We start from the raw sequence: 23,160 nt of genomic DNA, 5'->3' as shown, positions 1-23,160 counted from the left end.
GACTGAATGTGAGAAGGCCCGGAAGCCAGAACTCACTGTGCACCATAGAATCCACATCAGAGAGATGGATCTGAATGTGTGTGTGTGTGTGTGTGTGTGTGTGTGTGTGTGTGAGTCTTCAGCAGGGAGCCAGGACTCTAAGTCAGAAATTTCACATGGAAAGAAGTCCTCCAAATGTGGAAAAGCATTTACAAGAAATCATCTGAAATCAAAGTCATAAGAGTTCAGAGTGGGGAAAATCACAAAAATGTAAAAACTATGGGGAAATTTTCCATTAGAAGTCAAGACACACGGCACCTCAGAGAAGGCATACTGGGAGAAACACCAAGAAAACAATAAATACAGGAAAGCTTCATTTGGAAATCAGAGCCCACTACTCTCTAATATAGGAGAAAATTAAAAGCATCAATGTGGAAAAACCATCAGCAGGAAAACACACCTCATCATATGTCAGAAAACCCACACAGGAGAGAAGCCGTATGAAATAGTGAATTTTGGGAAGTATTCAGCAATATATGAAACATCATAATTCACACTGCAGAGAACTCCTTAGGATTGCAACAAATGTAGGGAGCATCTGTACACCAAAAAGTTTATTCTGAGGAGAAGCCCCATTAAAGAATGCAGAAACATCAAGCTCCAAGGACAAAGTATATTATGCAGAGACCTCATCTAGGGAAGAGTCTCTATGTTGTATGAAGTGTGTTTTTTTGTTTTTTATTTTTGGTCTTTTTGTCTTTTTAGGGCTGTACCTGTGGCATACGAAGGTTCTCAGGCTAGGGGTCTAATAGGAGCTACAGCTGCCCACCTACACCAGAGCCACAGCAACGCCAGATCCGAGCTGCATCTGTGACCTACACCACAGCTCACGGCAATGCTGGATCCTTAACCAACTGAGCGAGGCCAGAGATTGAACTCGCAACCTCATCATTCCTAGTCGGATTCATTTCTGCTGTGCCACAGCGGGAACTCCTGTATGAAGTGTGTTTGATCTTCAGAGTCAGACATTAGAAACTAGAGAACTCAGGACTTCCCATTGTTGCTCAATGGAAATGAACCCAACTTAGTATTCATTTGCTTAGTATTTAGCCTCGCTCAGTGGGTTAAGGATCTGACGTTGCCGTGAGATGCAGCTGCAGCTCTAATTTGACCCCTAGCCTGGGAACTTCCATATGCCACAGATGTGGCCAAAAAAACCAAACAAACAAAACAAAACTAGAGAACTCATACTGATTAAAAAGAGTCGATATAACAAATTTAAATTCTACCCTAGGGAAATAAAACTCCATAACTTACACCAAACTTTTTGTTCAAAAAAGTTGAATGAAAAATGCATCTAAAGTCCAAGCATCGTCTTCCTCATGCCTCTTGCCTGCCTTTCAAAAGGGACCTGCGAGTAAATACTGGGAGAGAAGAGTTTTGATATCCATCCTGAGTTGTCCACTTGCAGTTAATCTTCACCATGGGCACAACTCTTTCTGTCACTGGTCCCAACCTGCACCTCGAGAACACCATCCCTCAGAGGTGTCACAGGAGGGCAAACACCACTGGTCTCACACCCCTACCACCTCACAGGTGTATCTGACTTTCTTAATGCTTGGGGTTCATTTAAGGGAGTGTACCTAGGAGAGGAAAAAAGCTGGAGTCTAAGTGGGACATTTCCCAGGTCCCAGGAGAGAAGATCTGGAGGAGAAGACCTTGACACAAACAACCTCATGGGGGCGTCCCAGTTCTTCTGCTCACAGCCCCGTCCTGTGCCAGTCCATCCTCCTCTCACAGGGTTCTCACTCAGGGCCCCGATGCCTCTGTACCAACAAAACATTTCCCCAAGCCCACACCTCAGTCCAAAATACAGATGCACCGGGCTCTTATAGAAACTGCTGATCTAACCTTGAATTTCACTCTGGGATCTACACATTCTCACAGGCTGCCCAATCCCCAGATTCTAGGGGTTGTCTTAAGGGGGGAAATCCACTCCCAGTGGGCCAAGCCCAGGGCTTCGTCGAGATCCCTGAACTTCTCACTAGTGAGTGTAAGCTTAGTCTCTCTCCAGAGGAGAACCCTCTTGGCAGCTGTTTCCCACCATGAGTAGAAAGTCTGGACTGCCACGAGGGAGTACGAGCCACCATGCACAGAAAAGGAGGTCTGAGATGTGGCATGTGGGTCCAGGCCAGCCCCATCCTGCTGGCTGTGGCCTTGGAGGATGCCTCTCCCTGACTGCTCACAGCAGGCCTGGATGCTTCACAGCTTCCACCACGAAGTGAGGGAAAGAAAAGAAGAGAGGAAAGGGAGCCACTGTCCCATTCATCCCCCGCTCGCTACTTGGGGGCCTCTGTGTCCTCGCCTTTGGGTGGCGTAGCCACTGTGGACGTTGCCTTGAGGCTCCGTTTCCGCTTCTGCACATTCTGCTCCGGGTGGAACAGGATGACGTAGGTTTTGGGTACATAGAGCATGCCGAGGGACACCGACGCACTCAGGCTTAAGGACACAGTCAGTGTGGTGGTTTGGATGTAGATCTAAGCCATGGAGGAAGGGACCAGATGGGACTCAGCCCTGTTCTTTCCCACCCTCCACCCCCCACACAGCCTGGAGGGGAGTCTTTTTCAGTCCCGTGAATGGGAATGAGCACTGGAAAAAGGGGAACAGTGTAAGCGAAGGCCCTGGGGCAGGAAGAAGTGGAGGTCACCATGTGGCTCTGGTCCAGGCAGGAAGGAGGGGGAGTCACACTGGTCTGAGTGGACAAGTGACCAAGGGAAGGGAGAGGCTCATTCATGGAGAACAACACCTGCGGAACAAGTCCACACGCCTAAAAATGGGCTAGTGCGTGTGGATGAATGAACGGATGTGTTTTCAAATGTACCAATGAATGGATGAATCAAAACTGAGTAAGGGAGCAAGTGAGCAAACAAAAGGATAACAGGGGCGAATAAACAAACGTTCCAATGTATGCGTGAATAAATGACTGCATAATGGTCAAACAAATGGGCCAACAGATTCTTGGATTGGTAGGTATGAAGTATATGAAGTAATTGAATAAAAGCAAGTCATTCGATGGCTGGAAGCCTGGATGAACAAATGGCTGAATGGACAAAGGAAGAAGAGACAACTGAATGAACAAGCAGAGGAGACTGGACAGAAGAACAGGTACATGAATGAATCAGCCAACCAAGCAATCGTTCCCATGGGGGGCCCAGGTCTTGGGGTGATGGAGCCCTTCTGTGGACAGGCAGGAAACAAACAAGGCGGTGAAACTGACAGGGGACCCAGGGTTACCTTTTCAGCTGACTGGGCAGTGCCAAAGAAGATGGGCACAAAAGCCAGCCAGATGATGCAGGTGGTGTACATGGTGAAGCCAATGGGCTTGGCCTCGTTGAAGGTCTCGGGCACGCCACGGGCCTTGATGGCATACACCGTGCATGTGACCATGAGCAGGAGGCTGTAGCCCAGGCAGCCGATAAGGGACAGATCCGACATGTCGCACTTGAGCACCCCTCTGGCCTGCTCTGGGTCCACTGTCCGCTGTTCTTCATAGTCGATCACGCTGTGTGGGGGCTGGGCCCCCAGCCACGCCATCACTCCCACCACCTGCAGGAGTCAACATGGTATCAGGGACACCCCCAGCCTTACCCCAGCCTGAGGTCTCCGGCAGGTTAGGGTCTCTTTGAAGTGCCTGTCTACTGAGTGGGATGCTCAGGCCTGAGGGCCACCTTGGAGAGGAGAGGGCCATCCAGGAGGGGACTGCCCAGGCAAAGGCTTGTGATGGGCAGCTGGAGAGCAGGGGCTGCGGTGGAGATAAATGCTGGGAACACTCTTAAGTGTGACCGGATGTCCTCTTCCTGTATTTCAACCTCTACCAGTACCATTTACCGAGTCCTGCAAGCTGCAGTGACTGCAGGCAGAGGCTCTGGAACTGTGGCTCTAAACACATTTTCTCCACCCACTCAATGAATGGGAACCCTCATAATCTGCTGAGGACACAACGCCAGCTTGAGGGAGGAGTCATTTCATGTCTCACTGATAAAGAACCAGGAGTTCCTTGGTAGCCTAGCAGCTTAAGGATCCGGCGTTGTCACTGCCGTGGCACAGGTTTAATCCCTGGCCTGGGAACTTTTGTATGCTGTGGGTGCAGCCACAAAGAAGAAGGAGACGGAGGAGGAAGCGGGGAGGGGGAGGAGGAAGAAGAAGTGAAGCACAGTGAAGCTCCAAATTCAGAGCACTAAGAATGTGAGCTGATGCCAGAAGGCCAGGGATGTCAGAGTCAGCAGAGGCCCCATACAGGGAGAAGATGGAGTATGGAATCCTTCACAGTGAGAGGAGACATGACCTTGAACCAAGGGAAGCTGGGGAGCAGGAACTAAGACTCCTGCATAAAGGTGGGACCCTGGAAGTGCTGCCCCATACATTCATGCAGGTTGTTCATGGCACAAGAGGGCTTGGTCTGAGGGGAGGGGGACTGAAATCTAGCCAGCGCTCCAGTGCCGTGCTGTGCACCTGGAGTAGGGCCATGTGGTTCTGGAGGAAGGGAGTTCCTTTTAGTAATTTGTACACTGAGAAGGAGCATCTTTTTGTGGTTCTCCCAAAGGCAGTAGCTCCATGAACAAGGGACTAATAAAATAAAACCCTACCCACTGTCCAGGAAGGCAGCATGGATACTCCTCTTAGAACCACCCCCACCTCCGGATGGAGAAACAAATTTCCCATGAAAAACTAAAACCCAAGGCCTATGGCCTATGATACACAGGAGGAGCAACCAGAATGCACCCCACTGAATTTGCAACCCATGTAATGGATAAAAGAATGAACATCTGGGAGTTCCCGTCATGGTGCAGCAGAAACGAACCCGATTAGGATCCATGAGGATGCGGGTTCGATCCCTGGCCTTGCCCAGTGGGTTAAGGATCCAACATTGCCGTGAGCTGTGGTGTAGGTCACAGATGCAGCTCAGATCCCGAGTTGCTGTGGCTGTGGCATAGGCTGCCAGCTGTAGCTCCGACTGGACCCCTAGCTTGGGAACCTCCATATGCCATGGGTGCAGCCCTAAAAAGAAAAAAAAAAAAAAAAGCACCGGGTATATAACAAGCACCTACAAAATAACAGAAAATGAGCAAAGCTCAAGGACAGGCACATCACAGAAGAAACTACAAAGGCTATCTGGACTAGTAAACTAGAGCAATGAGATACCATTTCACATCCATCATATTGGTAAAGAACCTTGTAAAGTTGAAGGTATAAGACCTCTTTGAAAAGACTCAGGATTTCTGGAAAGGGAGGAGTAATGTGTGAAGTTCATAGGTGACCGGGGGGCAGTGAATGTAGTCACAGCATCTCTATCCTGGGGTGACGGGCACTGCAGGGCTTTCAGGCAGGAAGCAGTGCGGGGCCTTCCGAGGATTGGATAGACACCGTGATCCTGGCCCTCCCAGGGAAAGCTCAGGCCCTGCCATGTGCAGGAAGATAGCAGCAGCACCTTCCGGTCGTGGAGAATTGCATGGACCAGGACCCGGGGGTGGGAATGACCATGTCATATGCAAACCTGGGTAGAAAGAAGGGCTTGCCTGGAGTGGAGAATGAGCTGTGTCCAAATGGGCTCAACCCTGAGGACTGGGTGGGCTCTGCAGTGTCAGGGACTGTCACACACACCTGTCTCTCAGCATCCTTTGCAGAGAAAACATCCCATGCTTTCCAGACTGCAGGAGCCATTTCCGATGCTATAGTATTAGCATCTCAGAGAAAACCCTGAAGAACTCTGTTTTTGCTGCACAAGCAGAATGCAGTTCCAACCATCTATGGAATAGGATGCTTCATTCTGCAGTAACATCATTAGACCCTGTGCCTCTCATCCAGGTTACCCAGGGACTGGGCAGAAGGAACTCCCTTTATGGAAACAGATTCTCTGCTTGGAGAAAATGCATCAGCTGTCTCTTTATCCTAATTTTTAAAAATGGGAGCCAAATTGTGGAAGAGCGTGTTCAAACATGTTTATGAAAATAATTTCACTATTTTCCAGAGTAGTTGTTGGATGCCCTCCCTCCACACCTTACTGACCCATTTTCGTTTAAGGATGAAGGAGAAGGTAACAGGTTGCTCTTAAATCAGTTCTAGTTGCAGAAGAACAGTAGTGCCCTATCTCCTATGGGGTTTTTGTTTGCTTGTTTGTCTTTTTAGGGCTGCAACTCGGCATTTGGAAGTTCCCAAGCTAGGGGTCTATTCAGAGCTGCAGCTGCTGGCCTACCACAGCAAGGTGGGATCCCGGCTGTGTCTGTGACCTACACCACAGCTCCGGGCAACGCCAGATCCTTAACCCACTGAGTGAGGCCAGGAATGGAACCTGCATTCTCATGGATACTAGTCGGATTCCCGTTTCTGCTGTGCCACAGCAGGAGCTCCTGTTTGTTTTTAAACACAGAGGCCAAAATAGAGGAGTGACTCTGATTTTTAAGGTGGAGGTCAGTGCTAATCCCCTCCCCCCATCCCCCCATCCTCGGGAGCCCAAGGACCTACCTGCACTGAGGTGAGGCTGAAGGTGATGACAAGTTGGGAGGTGGGGCTGATGAAGGGCGGGGGTGTCACCGAGCGCTTCCCTTGCTCGAAGATGCGGTAGATGCGGTTGGTCTTGGTGAGCAAGGCAGAGTAGCTGAGGGTGGTGCCCAGGCCAAGGAAGAGCCTGCGAGCCGCGCAGACAGCCGCCCCGGGCTCGGCCACCATGAGGAAGGTGATGGCGTAAATGAGGAAGATGCCCGTGAGGAGGACGTAGCTGAGCTCGCGGCCGGAAGCCCGGACGATGGGCGTGTTGTTGTGCCGCACAAAGGTGGCCACCACCGTGGTGGTGGCCATGATGCCCAGCATGGCCAGGAGGAGGGGCGGGGCTGCCCAGGGCGAGGACCAGGACAGGCGGACCACGGGTGTGGGGCGGCAGCCCGTGTGGTTGCGCGTGGGCCTCATGTGCCCGGGGCAGGCCTCGCACGTGAACTCGTCCACCTGGAAGCGGTAGCCGTCGCAGGCCTCGCAGTGCCAACAGCAGGGGACACCCTTCACCATCTTTTTCCGCTCCCCTGGCCCACAGGGCAGGCTGCACTGAGACGCGGGGACCTCGTGGGGGTCTCCCGACCACTGCAGGGCTTCCACCTGGAACACAGAACGCGAGATCCCGTGACCCCCGCTTCCAGGAAGGCGGACCCGCCTCTCTGCGCCCGGAGCTCGGCCTGCGCCACTCACGTCCAGCCTGAGGGTCTCCGCCCACTGGCCCACGGCCTGGTAGCCACCGCTGCCCGCACTGCCGTTGGTCGCCTGATACTGGAAGATGTCGTATCGCCCTGGTGCGTCCCCATTCTCATTGAACATCACAGGGGTTCCTGCACTGCCTGGAAGGAGAGCCTGTCGTCCTTAGCTGGTTCTCCAGCCCATCAAAGCCAGCCTCCTGTAGAGGCCAAAGCCCAGCCAGGACAAAGGAAGAGCTAGGCAAGCACAAAAGGTGCTCAGCATCACCTATCATGGGGAAATGCCAATCAAAACCATAGTGAGGAGTTCCCGTCGTGGCGCAGTGGTTAACGAATCCGACTAGGAACCATGAGGTTGCGGTTTCGGTCCCTGCCCTTGCTCAGTGGGTTAAGGATCCGGCGTTGCCGTGAGCTGTGGTGTAGGTTGCAGACGCAGCTCGGATCCCGAGTTGCTGTGGCTCTGGCGTAGGCCGGTTCAGCTCCGATTCAACCCCTGGCCTGGGAACCTCCATATGCCGAGGGAGCGGCCCAAGAAATAGCAACAACAACAACAACAACAAAGACAAAAGACAAAACAAACAAACAAACAAAAAACCATAGTGAGATACTTCCTCACAGCCATATAGGAGGGTGGCCATCAAAACAACAGAAAATAAGTGTTGGCAAGGGTATGGACGCACTGGAACCCTATACTTCGCTGGTGGGATCGTAAAATGATGGAGTCACTGTGGAAAACAGTATGATGGCTCTTCAAGAAATGAAACATAAGATTACAGCGTGATCCAGCAATTCCACTTCTATGGATATACCCCCAAAGAACTGAAAGTAGGGGCTCGAAGAGATATTTGCACACTTATGTTCACAGCAGCATTATTCACGAGAGCGAAAACATGGAAGAAATGCAAGTGTCCATTGACGGATGAATGGGAAAGCAAATCGTGGTCTGTACAGACAATGGAATGTTACTCAGCCTTATAAAGGAAGGAAGTGTGACACATGCTACAACATGGATGAACCTTGAGGACATTATGTTATGTGAAATAAGCCAGTCACAAAAGGACAAATACTGTGTGATTTCACCCAGATGAGGCACTTAGAGTAGTCAAGTTAATAGAGTCATAAGGCAGAATGGTGATTGCCAGGGGTTGGGGAGGGGGAAATGGGGAGTTAGTGTTTAATGGGGACAGAGTTTCAGTTTTGCACAATGAAGAGTTCCAGAGATTGGTTGCACCCCAATGTATACCACTAAACCACACACTTAAAAATGATTAAGATAGTCAATATTATGCTGTATGTATGTTACCACAATTTAAAAAGATTTAAGGAGTTCCCTTAGTGGCTAAGCGGTTAATGAACCGAGGATCCATGAGGATGCAGGTTCGATCCCTGGCTTCGCTCAGTGGGTTAAGGATCCAGAGTTGCCGGGCGCCATGGTGTAGGTTGCAGGTGCAGCTCGGATCCCGCGTTGCTATGGCTGTGGTGTAGGCTGGCAGCTGTAGCTCTGATTTGACCCCCTAGCCTGGGAACTTCCATGTACTGCGGGTATGGCCCTAAAAAGAAAGAAAGAAAAAAAAAAGATTTAAGAAAGAGCTTAACTGTCTGGGTGAGAGGATGAGTTCAGACTTGTACAGAAGTCCCACTTTGAACAACCAGTTAATCCTTTTAGAAGCTTGTTCTACCAGCCTATAAAGCTGTTCTGGAGTGACGCTGTCACACTCTTTAGCAGAGAGCTTGGCAGAGAGAAGGTGCGTGTTTGGCGGAAGAGTGGAGTTTTTAATTGAACACAGTGTGAATCTCTCCCTGCAATCAGAAGCAAAGCTGAGTCCATCAGGGCCTTTTTCTTTCTTCGTTTTTGGTTTTTCTTTTTAAGCTGCACGTGCAGCATATGGAAGTTTCCCGGCTAGGGATCCAATCCAAGCCGCATCTGCAACCTATGCCACTCCTATGGAAATGCTGGATCCTTAACCCACTGCTGCTGGCCAGGGGGATGGAACCAGCAACGTCACAGAGACAAGTTGGATCATTAACCCACTCCACCACAGCAGGGATCCCATTCTGAGCCCTGACCAGGTGCCAGGCCATCCAGTGGCATCAGTGGGACACAGACCGGCGCCTTGTGCTCAGGCAGCTCAGGGCCTGGCTGGGAAGACATTTGGAAGCCCGAGACTCAGAGCAGGCAGCCTGTGTGCAGTGTAGGCAGTGCCTCTGCAGAGTCTGCACTGTGCCCCATGCATGCCCTGAGAGACCAGACACCTCCAAACTCTGTGCGATGAAGGAGAGAGTTGTGTGTGGCTCTGAGGGTTCCAGGCAGAAGGCGTCACAGAGAATCTCCCCAACACCTGGAATTTGCAGCCTGGGGCAAAGGGTGCTAAAGCCTGGGGAAGGAAAAGTTTTAAAAACCAGTCCCCAGAACGTGGTTCAAGACTCCAGCTCCCAAGCTCAGGTGCCACTCTGCCCTCCTCTGCTCTCCCTTCCATTCTGAGTTGTCCCAGGTCCCAAGAAATCTGCTCCCCCACCCCCCCACAGGCTTGCCCTTATTCACATGGAGGCTCTGGCTCCCACTCACCATTGAAACGTACGGCTCGAATATACTGTAGCAGTGTCCGCCCATCGGTGGGCTCCATGGCCGGGCACAGGCCTGTGTGCCCAGGGCAGAGGGCCTGGTGCATGCTGTGGAGGGCGTGGGCGATGGCGTACACAGCGTCGATCACAAATTGCACCTTCCCCTCCTGCTCGTAGGCAGAGTCCCGGCCGATGCGTTCCTCGCCTGTCCTAGGGATGCCCAGAGGAAGCGTGCCTGGCCCCCAGGTGACCAGCCTGTCTTCCCACCTTCTCCCGTGCCACCCTTGCCACTCTGGGCAGCTCTCACCTGTGCATTTGCGGGTGGAATCGTCTGACTGGGTACCTGAGCTGATCAGCTTGCAGTTAAAATTCTCTTCCCAGAACTCGGCAAACCAGATGTTCCGACGGTTGTTCTCCAGGGAGCGAGTCATGAAATACTGGTCAAATCCTGAGACAGAGGGAAGAAGGGCAGGGGGTGACAACCATCTGAGCCAGCCAGGGCTCACCACTTGTGTCCCTTCGCTGCTTGCTCCCTTTGCAGCTGGGAGTGCCTGTGTGGCCAATTTCTGACCTGGCCAGTGAATTCAAATCCATTTAGGGGTTCCAGGGTCAATTTGCATCCTGATGCAAACTCAGAGCCTCACCACATGAAAAACTTTTATGCTGCCCCTTCTTTCCTGGTTAGGATGCTGCTGTGGAGATGTAATGGGTGGAGCATCAGCAGCCACCTTGTGAATAAGATACCACAATCACAAAGACACAGAGCAACCATATAGGATGGTGAAACACAACTGGGGACAAGACTCAGGGCTCTGAGAACATCACTGACTCACTGCCCCAAACATGAAGTCACCCCTCCTTTCATACCTCTTGTCTTGCAATGAAACACCTTTATTGCTAAAACTGTTCTCAGTCTAGTTTGTCATCTGAATGCATTCTAAGGCAAAGAAAGAATGTGAGGGTGGGTGTACATCCCTAAAAACTTGGGAGCCCCTGGGAGTCAGGGCTCAGCCTTTCCAGGGTCTGTGCTTCATAAAATAGCTCTGAAGCACCTCATCAAGGTGTCTTCAGTTTAGCCTTTGGGAAAATGAGCAATCCTAGTGTAAAGAGAACATCTTTTCTGCCTTCTTCCAGATAGTCACAGGTGAGACGGTGGAGGAGAGGAGGAGAGGCAGGTCTCATGATTTTTTCTTAAGTTAACTTTAGTTATTATTATTTTTTTGGTTGTGCCTGCAGCATATGGAAGTTCCTGGGCCAGGGATTGAACCCATGTTACAGCAGCAACCTGGGCTGCTATAGAGATGATGCTGGATACTTAACCCACTGCATCATGATGGGAACTCCTGGGCCTCATCATTTGACCAACAGACAGTATGTCCTACATCCTTGATTTCTCTCCATCCCACACACACCCTCAAATTAGAGTGCCTTTGGCAGGACTAGGAATACAAGCATTAAATTAAACAAAACTGTTGTTCCTGATGTGGCGCAGTGGAAATGAATCCGACTAGGAACCATAAGGTTGCAGGTTCGATCCCTGGCCTGGTCCAGTGGGTTAAGGACCCGGTGTTGCTGTGAGCTGTGGTGTAGGTCACAGACGTGGCTCGGATCCTGTGTTGCTGTGGCTGTGGTATAGGCTGGCAGCTGTAGTTCCAACTGGACCCCTGGCCTGGGAACCTCCATATGCCAAGGATGTGGCCCTAAAAAAAAAAAGAAAAAAAATATTAAAACAAAACTAAACAAATAAATAAAACCTAACAGTTCTTCACCCTGTACTGTAGGATGTACATTTCCTCATTTGCCAATTCATTGAAACACTGCTTGGAGGGGTGTAGTCACAGACTCTCAGAATTCTAGATTAGAAGTTACCTGGGTCATGGTACAATTTTACAGAAGGGGGAAATGAGTACCCCCAAGAGAGGATCATGGGGAAGGAGGGTGGGAGATGCCGTGTGAGGGGGCACTCCCTCACTCACCATCGATGGAGGCCCTTTTGGGCAGGATGGTGATGGCCCCCAGAGCCACTTCTTCCAGGTTCAGAATGGGTGAGATCTTGGCTCCCCAGCTGTCTGAGCCAACCCACAGGAAGTGGCCTGTCAGGTTGGCCTGGCGTGCAGCCTCCAAGACCCTCCTGGTAAGAACAGGGTGGGGTGAGTAAGGCCCTGGGATCCTCCTCCAACTAACCTTGGTCACATCCCACTCTTCTCTCGTCATCTGTCTCATTCTGCATCACTCATCAGACCCTTGTTTATCACAAAAAAAGTAGGATGTATGGCGTTTAGGACATCCTGGGCTTCTCAGGTAGTAAAGGGTCCAGCCAGGCTCTGACCCCAGGCCTGCCCTCTTGTTCCGTGCACGGTGACCCACTTCATGCTGCCTGAAAGAAGGGGCTCCCTTCTCTTGCTGGAGCTCAGGCCAGGGTCCATGGCCTCCTGCCAATAGCCTCCTGCCCCCGGGAGCCCTTCCGTAACGGCTCATTTCCTGCACTTACATGTGCCCATCAGTCTCTTCCCTGCTGTGAATGACAGAAACAGACATGGATTCCTGTGTGTTTTCCTGGCTAGGCTTGGAGGATCTCCACCCAGACCAGGCCTGTTTCATTTCTGGGAGCACGAGATAGAAGACGGCAGCGGGAAAGGTGTATGGAGGCAGGAAGGTGAGGAGGGGCGCTAAGGAAGAGGAAAATGGGAGGATGTGCGTGGCTGGGATGTGTGCGAAGGGGCGAGAAGTCTATAAGTTGATTGGACCCGCCATCGGCCCCACCTGATGTCATCCTCGTTGGCAAAGATGATGATGCCCCTGGCGTTGGGTGTCTCCATGAGTCTCCTGATCACCTTGTTGAACTCTCCAGGCTTTGGTTCTCTGGGAATCTTGATGGACTGGGCAATACAGACCCCCCCTGGGTGTCGGAGATGCCAAAGTCAGCTCTGGTCCCACCCATTCACCCACCGGGGCGGCAACCGCACACGAAGGGCAGGGGCTGTGTCCTAAAGGAAAAGGGTGCCTGCCCTCATGGGACACCAGCCAGGCTCCCCATCATGAACCGGTGTCCAAGCTCATGGCTTGTTCCCTGTCCCATGGCCCCTCTGTAGGCTCCGCCTCCTTCATGCCCCAACCCCCAGGTCCCAGCTCACCAGCCTCTCGGGAAATTTGCACAAAGGCCTCAACCCCACTCTCGCCATAGTTGCCCTCAGAGGCCAGCGTGGACACGTAGTTCCATCCCAGTGCCCGCACGATGTCTACCATGGCCTGGGCCTGGTAAGAGTCAGGTGGCACCACGCGGGAGAAGAAGTCATAGCGTGTGGAGTCGCTGAGCTCAGGGGCTGTGGAGGCGTAGCTAATCTGGGGTATCTGGAGTAGAGAAAGACACCTGGGCTGTAGACGGATGGTGAGTGACCCTAGGGAGGGAGGGCAATGAGGACCCAGGCCATGGATGGGCACACAGAAGTTGGGGGGTTGGGTGCCAGGGACAAGCTAGAACAGCCACATGGAGAGGCTAGAAGGTGTGGTGAAAGACTTGCATTTTGTGGATGGGTCTGATGGAATATGGGGGGAACAAGTGTCTAGGGGAGAAGCCAGGGCCACTCCATGTGGTAGCACAAGGTGTGCTCTGAGCATAGAGGAAGTGGGGGTTCAAGTCTAGCCTGCAGCCAACCCAGCCACCAGGCACAGGCTGCATCCTGCTAAGGAAGGAGACGCCTGTCAGTCCCAGAGGAAGACATGTTTCCCTAATTCACACAAAGAGGTGGTCTGTGTAGGCGGCCGCAGCCTCAGGAGGGGCAGAGTGGGCAGGAGAGCTGGGGAGGGGTTGCTAGCTTGAAGGCTGTGTCTGGCCTAATGGAGGTGCCTGTTTGGAACTGAGTTTATCTGTGTGCATTAGAGTGATTAACAGCAGGGATTACCGCTGAGCTGATCCAGGGGAAAGGGGGCAGTAAGTGTGAAAGGAGAGTGGGGAATGGTAGCAGAAAGCTGAGGATGCCAAGAAGAGGGAGGCTAGCAGAAAAGAGAGGTAAATCCCTCATGTTCAAGAAAGACACACTCCCGAGGGGGGGAAAAAACCCAAACCCCCCCAAAAACCCAAAAAAACCAAAAACTGAAAATCCAAAGGAAGCAAGTGGGAGCCGGTGGGAAAGTCAGAGAGGAGAGGTTCTGGAAAAAGGAGGCTGGAGCCGGTCTAGGCGAGAGAGGGATGTTTGAAGCTGACCATAGACAGAGTGGAGTGCTGAGACATATGGAAAGCCGAGGGGAAAAATGAGAAGAAGGAAGAAGGAAAGAGGAAGAGAGAGAGAGAGAGAGAAAAAAAAATCGAGAAGAAAGACAAAGAGGAAAATTAGAGAAAAAGGACGCAGAGAAAAGCCCACGGGCTACAGTGCAATTGATGGACGCCGTAGTGATCCCAGGCATTCTAGACACTTAAATCTTCACAACTTTCCCAGACTGGCTGACGTCTGGCCCAGCGGACAGGGTTTCTTTGCCAATTAGGGTGATTCTGACAAAGAGACTCGACCCCGGCTACCCCCAGGGCGAGGACGGGGAGCACCTCAGTGCGCGGCCCCGGACCCTCACCGCAAACAGACGCAGCACGTTGGCGACCATGATGGAGACAGAGCTGGCCGAGGCGCCCACGACAGCCACCACGCGCTCGGGGGGCGCGGCGCGCAGCGGGGGGACGCCTCCGGGGCAGCGCACTGCCGCCTCGTCGCCGTCGCCGCGGCCGCGGATCAGCGCCTGCACGAAGCTCAGCGCCTGCTCCAGCGCGTACGTGTCCCGCGAGCAGGTGTCGAGCAGCCGGGCGCCCAGGCGCACCCCGGGCAGCAGGTCCGGGTCGGCGTTCACGCGGTCCAGCGCATACAGCATGGCCTCGAGCCGGTGCACTCCTTGCTCCTTCTTCAGCGGCCCGCACGCCCTGCCCGCCGCTCCCCGCGCGTGCACGGGGAACAGGCCGCCCAGCGTGAGGCCGCCCGCCAGGCGCACGGAGCCCGCGGCGCCCGCCACGCCCGCCTGCGCCAGCGCCAGCAGCGGCGGCATCAGAGTCAGGAGCCCGGCCATCCGCTCGGGCGCAGCGGGAGGAAGACGGGGCGGGGAAGAGAACAGAACAGGAGAACGCTCTGAACGCCGGGCAAAGGGAGAACAGGGTGGGGGGACAGGCGAGGGAGCCCCGAGCCTTGGGGAGAAGGGAAGCACGCAGTAAATAATTGTTGGCCAAGGCAGCTGGAGAGGAGATGGGGCTTCAGCGCGGTCAGCCTTCCCTGGCCACCTGCCTCTCACACCCTCCGAAACTCATCACCCGGGTCTCCCAGCCGGACCACTGTCTCCACCGCTCCAGCCCTCCCCCCCGCCCCGCCACCCCGACAGCCCCGGGCTGCTCTTCCTCAAGGGCCAGCCCCAGCGCGCATAACCTGCTCCAGGCGCTGTCGGTTCAGGACAGCGCAGTGACAGATGCTGACGGCCCTGAGGGAGAGAGGATTTAAGGATTCTGGGGAAGGGATGAGAGGCTGCTCTGAGGGCGGAGACCCCTCCTGAGCAAGGGGTGTGCACAGGACTGGCTCTCTCCAAATCTCCTTTCCCTCCCTCTCCTGTTCCCCGGGTCCGTTTCTTTCCTGTCTTATGATGTCTGACATCCACACGGTCCCTCTCTGGCTCCTGGTCCCTATTTCTCTATCTGTGTCTGTCTCTGGCTTTCTCTGCTTACCCCCTCCCTCCTCTCTGTCTCTCTCTCTCTCAGTATTTCTTTCTCTCATTGTCTCTCTTGCTTACCCTTTTTCTGTCTCTCTTCCTGTCTTTCCTGGGCACCAGTGTCTTTGCTCTAGTTGCTTAAGATGTTTCCCAGCTGTCTCCTTGCAAAACCCTGCAGTAAAGCTATGAGTGGAGGGAGAAGGTGCACAGGCTGAGTGACCTGAGTGCACCTGAACAGGAGGAGGGAGAACAGGGCTGAGCAGGAAGGAGGCAGGGGCAAGCAGACCTTTGATATTGGCAAGGGCTGTTTGACACACACACACACACACACACACACACACACACACACACACACCTGCAGAAAAGAGACTTTACCATCAGCCCCATTTTGCAGATGGGAAAGTAGGGACGTCAAGGAGTCAAGTGACACACCCAAGGTCAAACAGTAGTCATGTGTCAAGCATCGGGCTTTGTATCCAGCTGAGTGTGAAATGACCAGCCCCCATTGCCTTTCATGGAGGGAGGGGACAGGACTGGTTCACCCTGCAGCTCCCACCCCCACCTCTTGCATCTGATAATGGAAGCTGAAGGAGTTGCTCTTCTGGTGGTTCATAAAGCCTTCCTGGGATCTGGAGTTGGAAGCAGTGACCCACCAGGGGAGGCTCTCTGCTCCTGAGTGGCCCCGTCTCATGTTTTAGGACAAGGTGAGGGGGACTGGCCCAAAGATGCTTTTACCACCACCCTAGTCTGTGGCCCTGGATTTGCCTTTCTGGCTCTGAGAGCAAAGCGCATCCTGGAGGCAGGTGGTGAGCTCCCGGCCCCAGGGATTAGCAGGCCAGTGCTAAGGGGGCCTGAGCCGGCTTGGGCTCCATTAGAGAGGGTGGATTAGGGCAGCCGCTGGGATTTGGGCAAAGCTGGCAGAGGGAGCAAGCAAAAGCCATGTTGCCCTTCTTTCTTCCCCCACCACATCCAAGGGCCCTGAGAGTCTGTTTTGTTTGTTTGTTTTTGTAGGGCTACACCCTCGGCTTATGGAAATTCCCAGGCTAGGGGTCAAAGTGGAGCTATAGCTGCTGGCCTACGCCACAGCCACAGCAACGCCAGATCCAAGCCATGTCTGTGACCTAACACCACAGCTCAGGGCAATGTCAGATCCTTAAACCACTGAGCAAGGCCAGAGATTGAACCAGCATCCTCATGGATACTAGTTAGGCTTGTTACCACTCAGCCACGATGGGAACTCCAAGTCTCTGTTTTTAGAGCTGGCCGGGTACCTTTCCCTGGCAGAGGCTGGGAGTCAGAAAGTTCAGCTGGGCCTTTACTCATTTTATGGTTTGGGACAGATAGGGGGCACTTGGCTGTTGCTAGGCCCCAAGTTTAACATCACAAAAATCTGTGCAAACTGGGCATTTGAGTTGATGGAGCCCCACTGCCGGGCTCATGCAATGGAAGGAAAATCCATCACAATTAATTCAGTCCCAGAGTTCCCGTCGTGGCGCAGTGGAAACAAAACCGACTAGGAACCATGAGGTTTCAGGTTCGACCCCTGGCCTCGCTCAGTGGGTTAAGGATCTGGTGTTGCCGTGAGCTGTGGTATAGGTCATACACACGGCTTGGATCTGGCGTTGCTGTGGCCATGGTGTAGGCTGGCAGCTGTAGCTCCCATTAGACCTCCAGCCTGGGAACCTCCATGGGAACCTCCATGTGCTGCGGGTGCGGCCCTCAAAGGACAAAAGACAAAAAAATAAACAAGCAATTAATTCAGTCCCACACAGGCTCTGGCACAGATGAGGCAGCTAAGGCAGAGAGGTATGGTGACTCCCCCAAGGCCACGTAGCACAGGGGACATGGGTCTGCTCAGACAACCTGTGGTTAAAAAAAAAAACAACCACAAAAGGAATTCCCGTTGTGGCTCAGTGGTTAACGAATCTGACTAGGAATCATGAGGTTGTGGGTTTGATCCCTGGCCTCGCTCAGTGGGTTAAGGATCCAGCGTTGCTGTGAGCTGTGGTGTAGGTCGCAGACGCCGCTTGGATCCCGAGTTGCTGTGGCTCTAGTGTAGAGCTAGAAGCTAGAGCTCTGATTCAGCCCCTAGCCTGGGAATCTCCATATGCCACAGGTGCGGTGCTAGAAAAGACACAAAGACAAAAAACAAACAAACAAACAAACAAACAAAAAACCCCACAAAAAACAGGGGTTCCCGCTGTGGCACAATGGGGTTGGCATCATCTCTGCAGCACCAGGTCAAATAAGGTCACATTCTGAGATACTGGAATTTAGGACTTCAGCATAGGAATTTGGAGATGGGGGACATAAGTCAGTCCATCACACCTCCAAAAACTTTGCAAATGAGTTTTCTCCCAAGGCTGCCAGCCCTTTGCTTTGGGACTGAAAGTACACAACTCTGATTGGGACCTGAACACACAGGCTGGGACGAGAACGCAGCCAAATCTCAGATTGGGACTTGAACCCACTGTCTTTTAATTGAAATCAAGCACTTGGTCTCAGGACTTGATGAAGTTCAGGTTCTTTTTATCTCAGTGCCAAGGAACTCGGCAAGAGGCAAAGAGGTAAGAACTAGATTTCTTGAGAGAGAGAGACAGTGTGGGCCATCTCAGAAGGTGAGAGCAACCCCATAATATAAGGCGGCAAGTTTTTGTGGGCTGAGTAATTTCATAGGCTACTGAGTGGGAGGATCATTCCAACTATTTCAGGGGGAAAGGGACCGGGATTTCCAGGAATTGGGTCACCACCCATTTTTTTGCCCTTTTATGGTCAGCCTTGGAACTGTTGTGGCATCTGTGGGTGTGTCATTTAGCAAGCGAATGTATGAAAGGGAGCATATAATTATGCTCAAGGTCCCCTGGAAGTCCACTCTTCCGCCATCTTGGACCTAGCGGGTTTTAACCAGTTTTTTTCCTCAATGGCTGTGCTATTCTTTTAAAGGTTGGACCCTGCCGTCTTCCCTTCAGGACCATAATAACTACCATGAATGACCGGGTGAGTGGAGGCAGCTTCAAGCCAAGGATTTGACACTGCAGACTCAGTAATATTACTCAGGTGTGAAATATAACTCAGAAACTGTTCATTTTAATGGAACTACTTGCTGAATAGCAGACTATTCAGTGGGAGATACTGCCTAACTGTTGTTTTCAATGGCAAAGCCTTTGGCCAGGATACATATTTTCTTCAAAATTAGACAAATCAAAGTCAGAAAAGTGTAGAATGAATCTCAGGGAAGTTATCTCAGGTATAGTGTAGAACAGGGGTCAGAAAAAAAATGTTTAAATGAATGGAACTTAGATTTAGTGGAATTTTCTTCATAACACATAGTACGATCATAGCAAAATACTTTTTTTTTTTAAAAAAAGGGCTATATAGTATGCTGAACAATGTACCCCCCCAATTCATTCAAGTTGTAATCCCCAGGTCCTGTGACTATTACCTAATTTGGCAAAGGGGACTTTGCAGATGTGATTAAATTATGGATTTCGAGATGGAGAAATAATCCTAGATTATCCTAGTGGGCTCCATGTCAGGACCTGGTGGGTCCCTGTAAGAGCGAACGTGATGTGAAGATGGAGGCAGGGAGAGGCTTGGAGCTCCTCAAGGCAGAAGGGAGCCGCAGGCCAAGGAACGCAGCTCTACAACCTGGAACCAATGAGGAAATGGATTGTCCCCTGGAGCCTCCTGAGGGAGGACAGTTTTGCTGGCACCTCGACCCAGGGAAACAGATTTGAGAACTTTGTAAAGAATAAGTTTGTAAGCAATGAGATCCTGCTGTATAGCACTGGGAACTATATCTAGTCACTTATGATGGAGCATGATAATGGGAGAAAAAAGAACATATATATGTCTGTGTGACTGGGTCACCTTGCTGTACAGTAGAAAATTGACAGGACACTGTAAACCAGCTATGATGGAAAAACTAAAAATCACTAAAAAAAGAATGTTTTATTTTATTTTTATTCCAGCATTGTTTACTTATATAAAATAAAACAAACTACAAATAAAAGTACTTAGTATAGTTAATTAGGGTATCGTAAGAACTTTAGGTCACTCCCTTGGCTTCTAAATATAAATGATACTAAGTTTTATTAAATATTATTTTATTTCAAGTCACATACCTTGCAGTTCCTCTAAGGTATATCTGATAGCCCTGTTCATAGTTCATGTCTCAGTTCTGATTAGGGTACAATTCTATATCCTAAACAAGATAAATTTGTGTGTTTTTTATTTTCTTTTATTTGGCTGGCCCACAGCATATGGAGTTCCTGGGCCAGGGATCAAATCTGAGCTGTGTTGCCACCTAGGCTGCAGCCAAAGCAACACTGGATCCCCAACTCAATGTGCTGGGCTGGGAATCGAACCCACATCCCAGGGCTCCTGAGGCACTGCAGATTCTGTTGTGCCACAGCAGAAACTCCAAATTTGAGTTGTTTTAAATAACCAAGTTTGGAGTTCCCATCATGGCTCAGTGGTTTATGAATCCGACTAGGAAACATGAGGTTGTGGGTTCCATCCCTGGCCTTGCTCAGTGGGTTAAGGATCTGGCGTTTCTGTGGCCCTGGCGTAGGCCAGTGGCTACAGCTCTGATTAGACTCCTAGCCTGGGAACCTCCATGTGCCACGGGTGTGGCCCTAGAAAGGACAAAAATAAAATAAAATAAAATAAATAAATAACCAAGTTTGTGGGCATTTGTTACAGCAGGACTAGAAAAGGAATACAGACAAGGTAATAAATATTTCAGGCTTTGCAGGCCACACAGTCTCTGTTGTAACTATTCAACTCTGCTGATGTGGCATGAAAACAGTCACAGATAGTTCTCAGAGCCAACTTCAGGGTCACGGCCAGGAATGCAAACAAGGCACTAGCTGGTTGTGTGAATGGGATTCCCACTCTCAGTATCAACTTAGATCAGGAACCCCAACTAGTGGGTATGATTTGGGGTCTGGAGGGTGAGCTTAAGGTGGGGGGAGGGGTGTGGAAGGGAGAGGGGGGAAAAGGGGAGGGAGAGAAACAGAAGAGGGGTCTTCTCCTGTTAAGAAAGGTGAGAGTACTTTGGATAATGAGAGTGTGATAATGAGTTGATGCTGTTGAGGTATAAAGACCACACAGAAGTGTTTCTGAGCTAGAAAGCAGGTGGCCATATCGAGTTAGGAGTGAGATGGTGAGAACTGAAGGGGTATCAGGAACAGTCCTATTTCCTCCAGTTGTGCTGCTCTCAGCTGTGTGGATTTACCTGTACTCAGATCCTCTTACTTGAAGTGTAAACTATTAATGTGCTGGGTAAAGAAAATGTCATACGAACCAAGAAACCTTCCACCTGACACCAAACTAATCCCTGACAGAGAAGCACGTGTCATGGCAGAACGTCTTCTTCACAGAAAATTCAGGCTGGGTAAAAGAAGACATCTTCTAATGTATTTAATGAGCCTAGTACACAACTAGGACAAGAAATACAATTTACAGCCAGACCAAGGAGCACAGATACCAAAATCCTTGTCAAAACATTTGCAAGCTGAAGAACATAAGAACATCATAATCAAATCTGGTTTGTCCCAGAAATGCACTTTAGCAGATTAACGATTTAGGAAATTTATTAATGTAATTCACTGCATTAACAGATTAAAGGAAAAAACATGATTATCTAAATGGATGCAGAAAAAGCACTTGAGGACATCCAATATTCATTCATAATTTTAAAAACTAAGCAATCCAGGTATTTCTTCTAATCTGATGAAGTTTTCTACCGAGAGCCTCCAGAAAATATTGTATTCAGTGATAAGTCATTCCAAGTGTTTATTTCCTTTAAAACCAGAACAAGGCTACATAGCTAATCTGCAACAATATGGGGTTTAGGGGCACAGACCCTTCACAGTAAAAAATCCACTTATAACTTTACGATTATTCATCCATCTGCATCGGCAAATTCAACCAGCCACAGATGTGTAGCTCTGTAGTACAAATTCACTGAAAAAAAAATCTGTGTTTAAGTGGACCCTGTGCAGTTTAAAACTGTCTTACTCAAAGGTGAGCTGTAATTCCAATAATCACTCCCTCTAGAGGGCACTAGTCAGTGGAAGAAAAATAAGCATATATATAAATATCACATTTTATCCATTCATCCATTTCCTTTGGATCTTATTAGCCCTAGAAAAGAGGGAAATTCTGCTTTTGTGACAACGTGGATGGACCTTGAGAATATTATGATAAGAGAAATAAGTCAAACCGAGAAACACAAATACTCTATGAACTCACTTATACGTGGGATTTTTTTTTTTTTTTTGTCTTTTCGCTATTTCTTTGGGCCGCTCCCGCGGCATATGGAGGTTCCCAGGCTAGGGGTCGAATCGGAGCTGTAGCCACCGGCCCACACCAGAGCCACAGCAACGCGGGACCCGAGCCGCGTCTGCAATCTACACCACAGCTCACGGCAACGCCGGATCGTTAACCCACTGAGCAAGGGCAGGGACCGAACCCGCAACCTCATGGTTTCTAGTCGGATTCGTTAACCACTGCGCCACGACGGGAACTCCAACGTGGAATGTTTTTAAAAGCCAAACTCGGGAGTTCCCGTCGTGGCGCAGTGGTTAACGAATCCGACTAGAAACCATGAGGTTGCGGGTTCGGTCCCTGCCCTTGCTCAGTGGGTTAACGATCCGGCGTTGCCGTGAGCTGTGGTGTAGATTGCAGACGCGGCTCGGGTCCCGCGTTGCTGTGGCTCTGGTGTGGGCCGGTGGCTACAGCTCCGATTCGACCCCTAGCCTGGGAACCTCCATATGCCGCGGGAGCGGCCCAAGAAATAGCAACAACAACAACAACAAAAAGACAAAAAAATAAATAAATAAAATAAATAAATAAATAAAAGCCAAACTCACAGAAACAGTGTTGAATGGTGGTTGCCAGGGGTTGGGGGCGGGGTGGGGAAAATGGGAAGAGGTTAGTCAGAGGGTACAAACTTGCAGTCGTAAGATGCCTAAGTTCTGCGGATCTAACCTTAACTTCAGTGACTCTAGTTAACAGCACTGTATTATATGCTCCCACCACACATACACACACACACACACACAAACACACACACAATTGTTATTGCACTGGTTGATGGATGTGTTAACTAACCTTATTTTGGAATATATAACTGTATTACATCATCACATCGTACATCTTAAACAATATTATACATCAATTATATCTCAATAAAGCTGAAAAAAGAATATATTTTATGGAAGTACAAAACAATAAAAATTAAAATATACAACTCTCATCACTTACAGATGTGATTGTCCACTGTATTATTCAGGGTTCTCCAGAGAATTAGAACCTGAATATTGAGAAGGACTCTCATGTAGTTATGGAGGCTGAGATATCTCCAGATCTACCATCGACAAGCTGGAGGTCCGGAGAGCTGATGGTGCAGTTCCAGTCTGATTCTAAAGGCTTGAGAACTAGGAGAGTCCATGTTTTGTTTTTCCAGAACAAAAGCCTGGAGGCTTAAGATCCAAAAAGAGCCAATGGTTCCATTTGAATCTGAAGACCGAAAGACCAATGTTCCAGGCGATTGGGCAGAAGTTCTTTTTACTCCTGAGAGAATCAGCCTTTTCCTTCCATTCAGGCCTTTAGTTGATTGGATGAGGCCCACTTATGTCTTGTAGAGTTATCTGTTTTATCCAGCCTACCAAGTCAAATTTTTGTTTTGTTTTGTTTT

General features: G+C 50.5%; 1 protein-coding gene across 6 annotated transcripts; it reads right to left on the bottom strand.

Moving 5' to 3' along the window:
- Window positions 1-1,171: 1,171 nt before the first annotated feature.
- On the bottom strand, window positions 1,172-15,118 carry GRM6 (glutamate metabotropic receptor 6). Of its 6 annotated transcripts, XM_047777918.1 has the most exons (10): window positions 14,346-15,118; window positions 12,914-13,130; window positions 12,543-12,678; window positions 11,756-11,910; window positions 10,087-10,227; window positions 9,784-9,984; window positions 7,216-7,361; window positions 6,502-7,125; window positions 3,274-3,585; window positions 1,172-2,516 (listed from the first exon to the last, which is right to left on the bottom strand). In XM_047777918.1, the coding sequence occupies exons 1-10, from the start codon at window positions 14,826-14,828 to the stop codon at window positions 2,319-2,321; spliced, it is 2,613 nt and encodes an 870-aa protein (XP_047633874.1). In that variant the 5' UTR covers window positions 14,829-15,118; the 3' UTR covers window positions 1,172-2,318. The 6 variants fall into 6 exon arrangements, with proteins under 6 accessions (XP_047633874.1, XP_047633872.1, XP_047633870.1 ...); XM_047777916.1 differs by having other exon boundaries at window positions 9,784-10,227; XM_047777914.1 differs by having other exon boundaries at window positions 2,460-3,079; window positions 9,784-10,227.
- Window positions 15,119-23,160: the final 8,042 nt, after the last annotated feature.

Source organism: Phacochoerus africanus, chromosome 4 (assembly GCF_016906955.1).
Source record: "Phacochoerus africanus isolate WHEZ1 chromosome 4, ROS_Pafr_v1, whole genome shotgun sequence".
In the NCBI taxonomy this organism is placed as follows: Eukaryota; Metazoa; Chordata; class Mammalia; order Artiodactyla; family Suidae; genus Phacochoerus; species Phacochoerus africanus.
The sequence above is the reverse complement of the archived record's forward strand: the minus strand, read 5'-3'. Positions and strand labels throughout refer to the sequence as shown.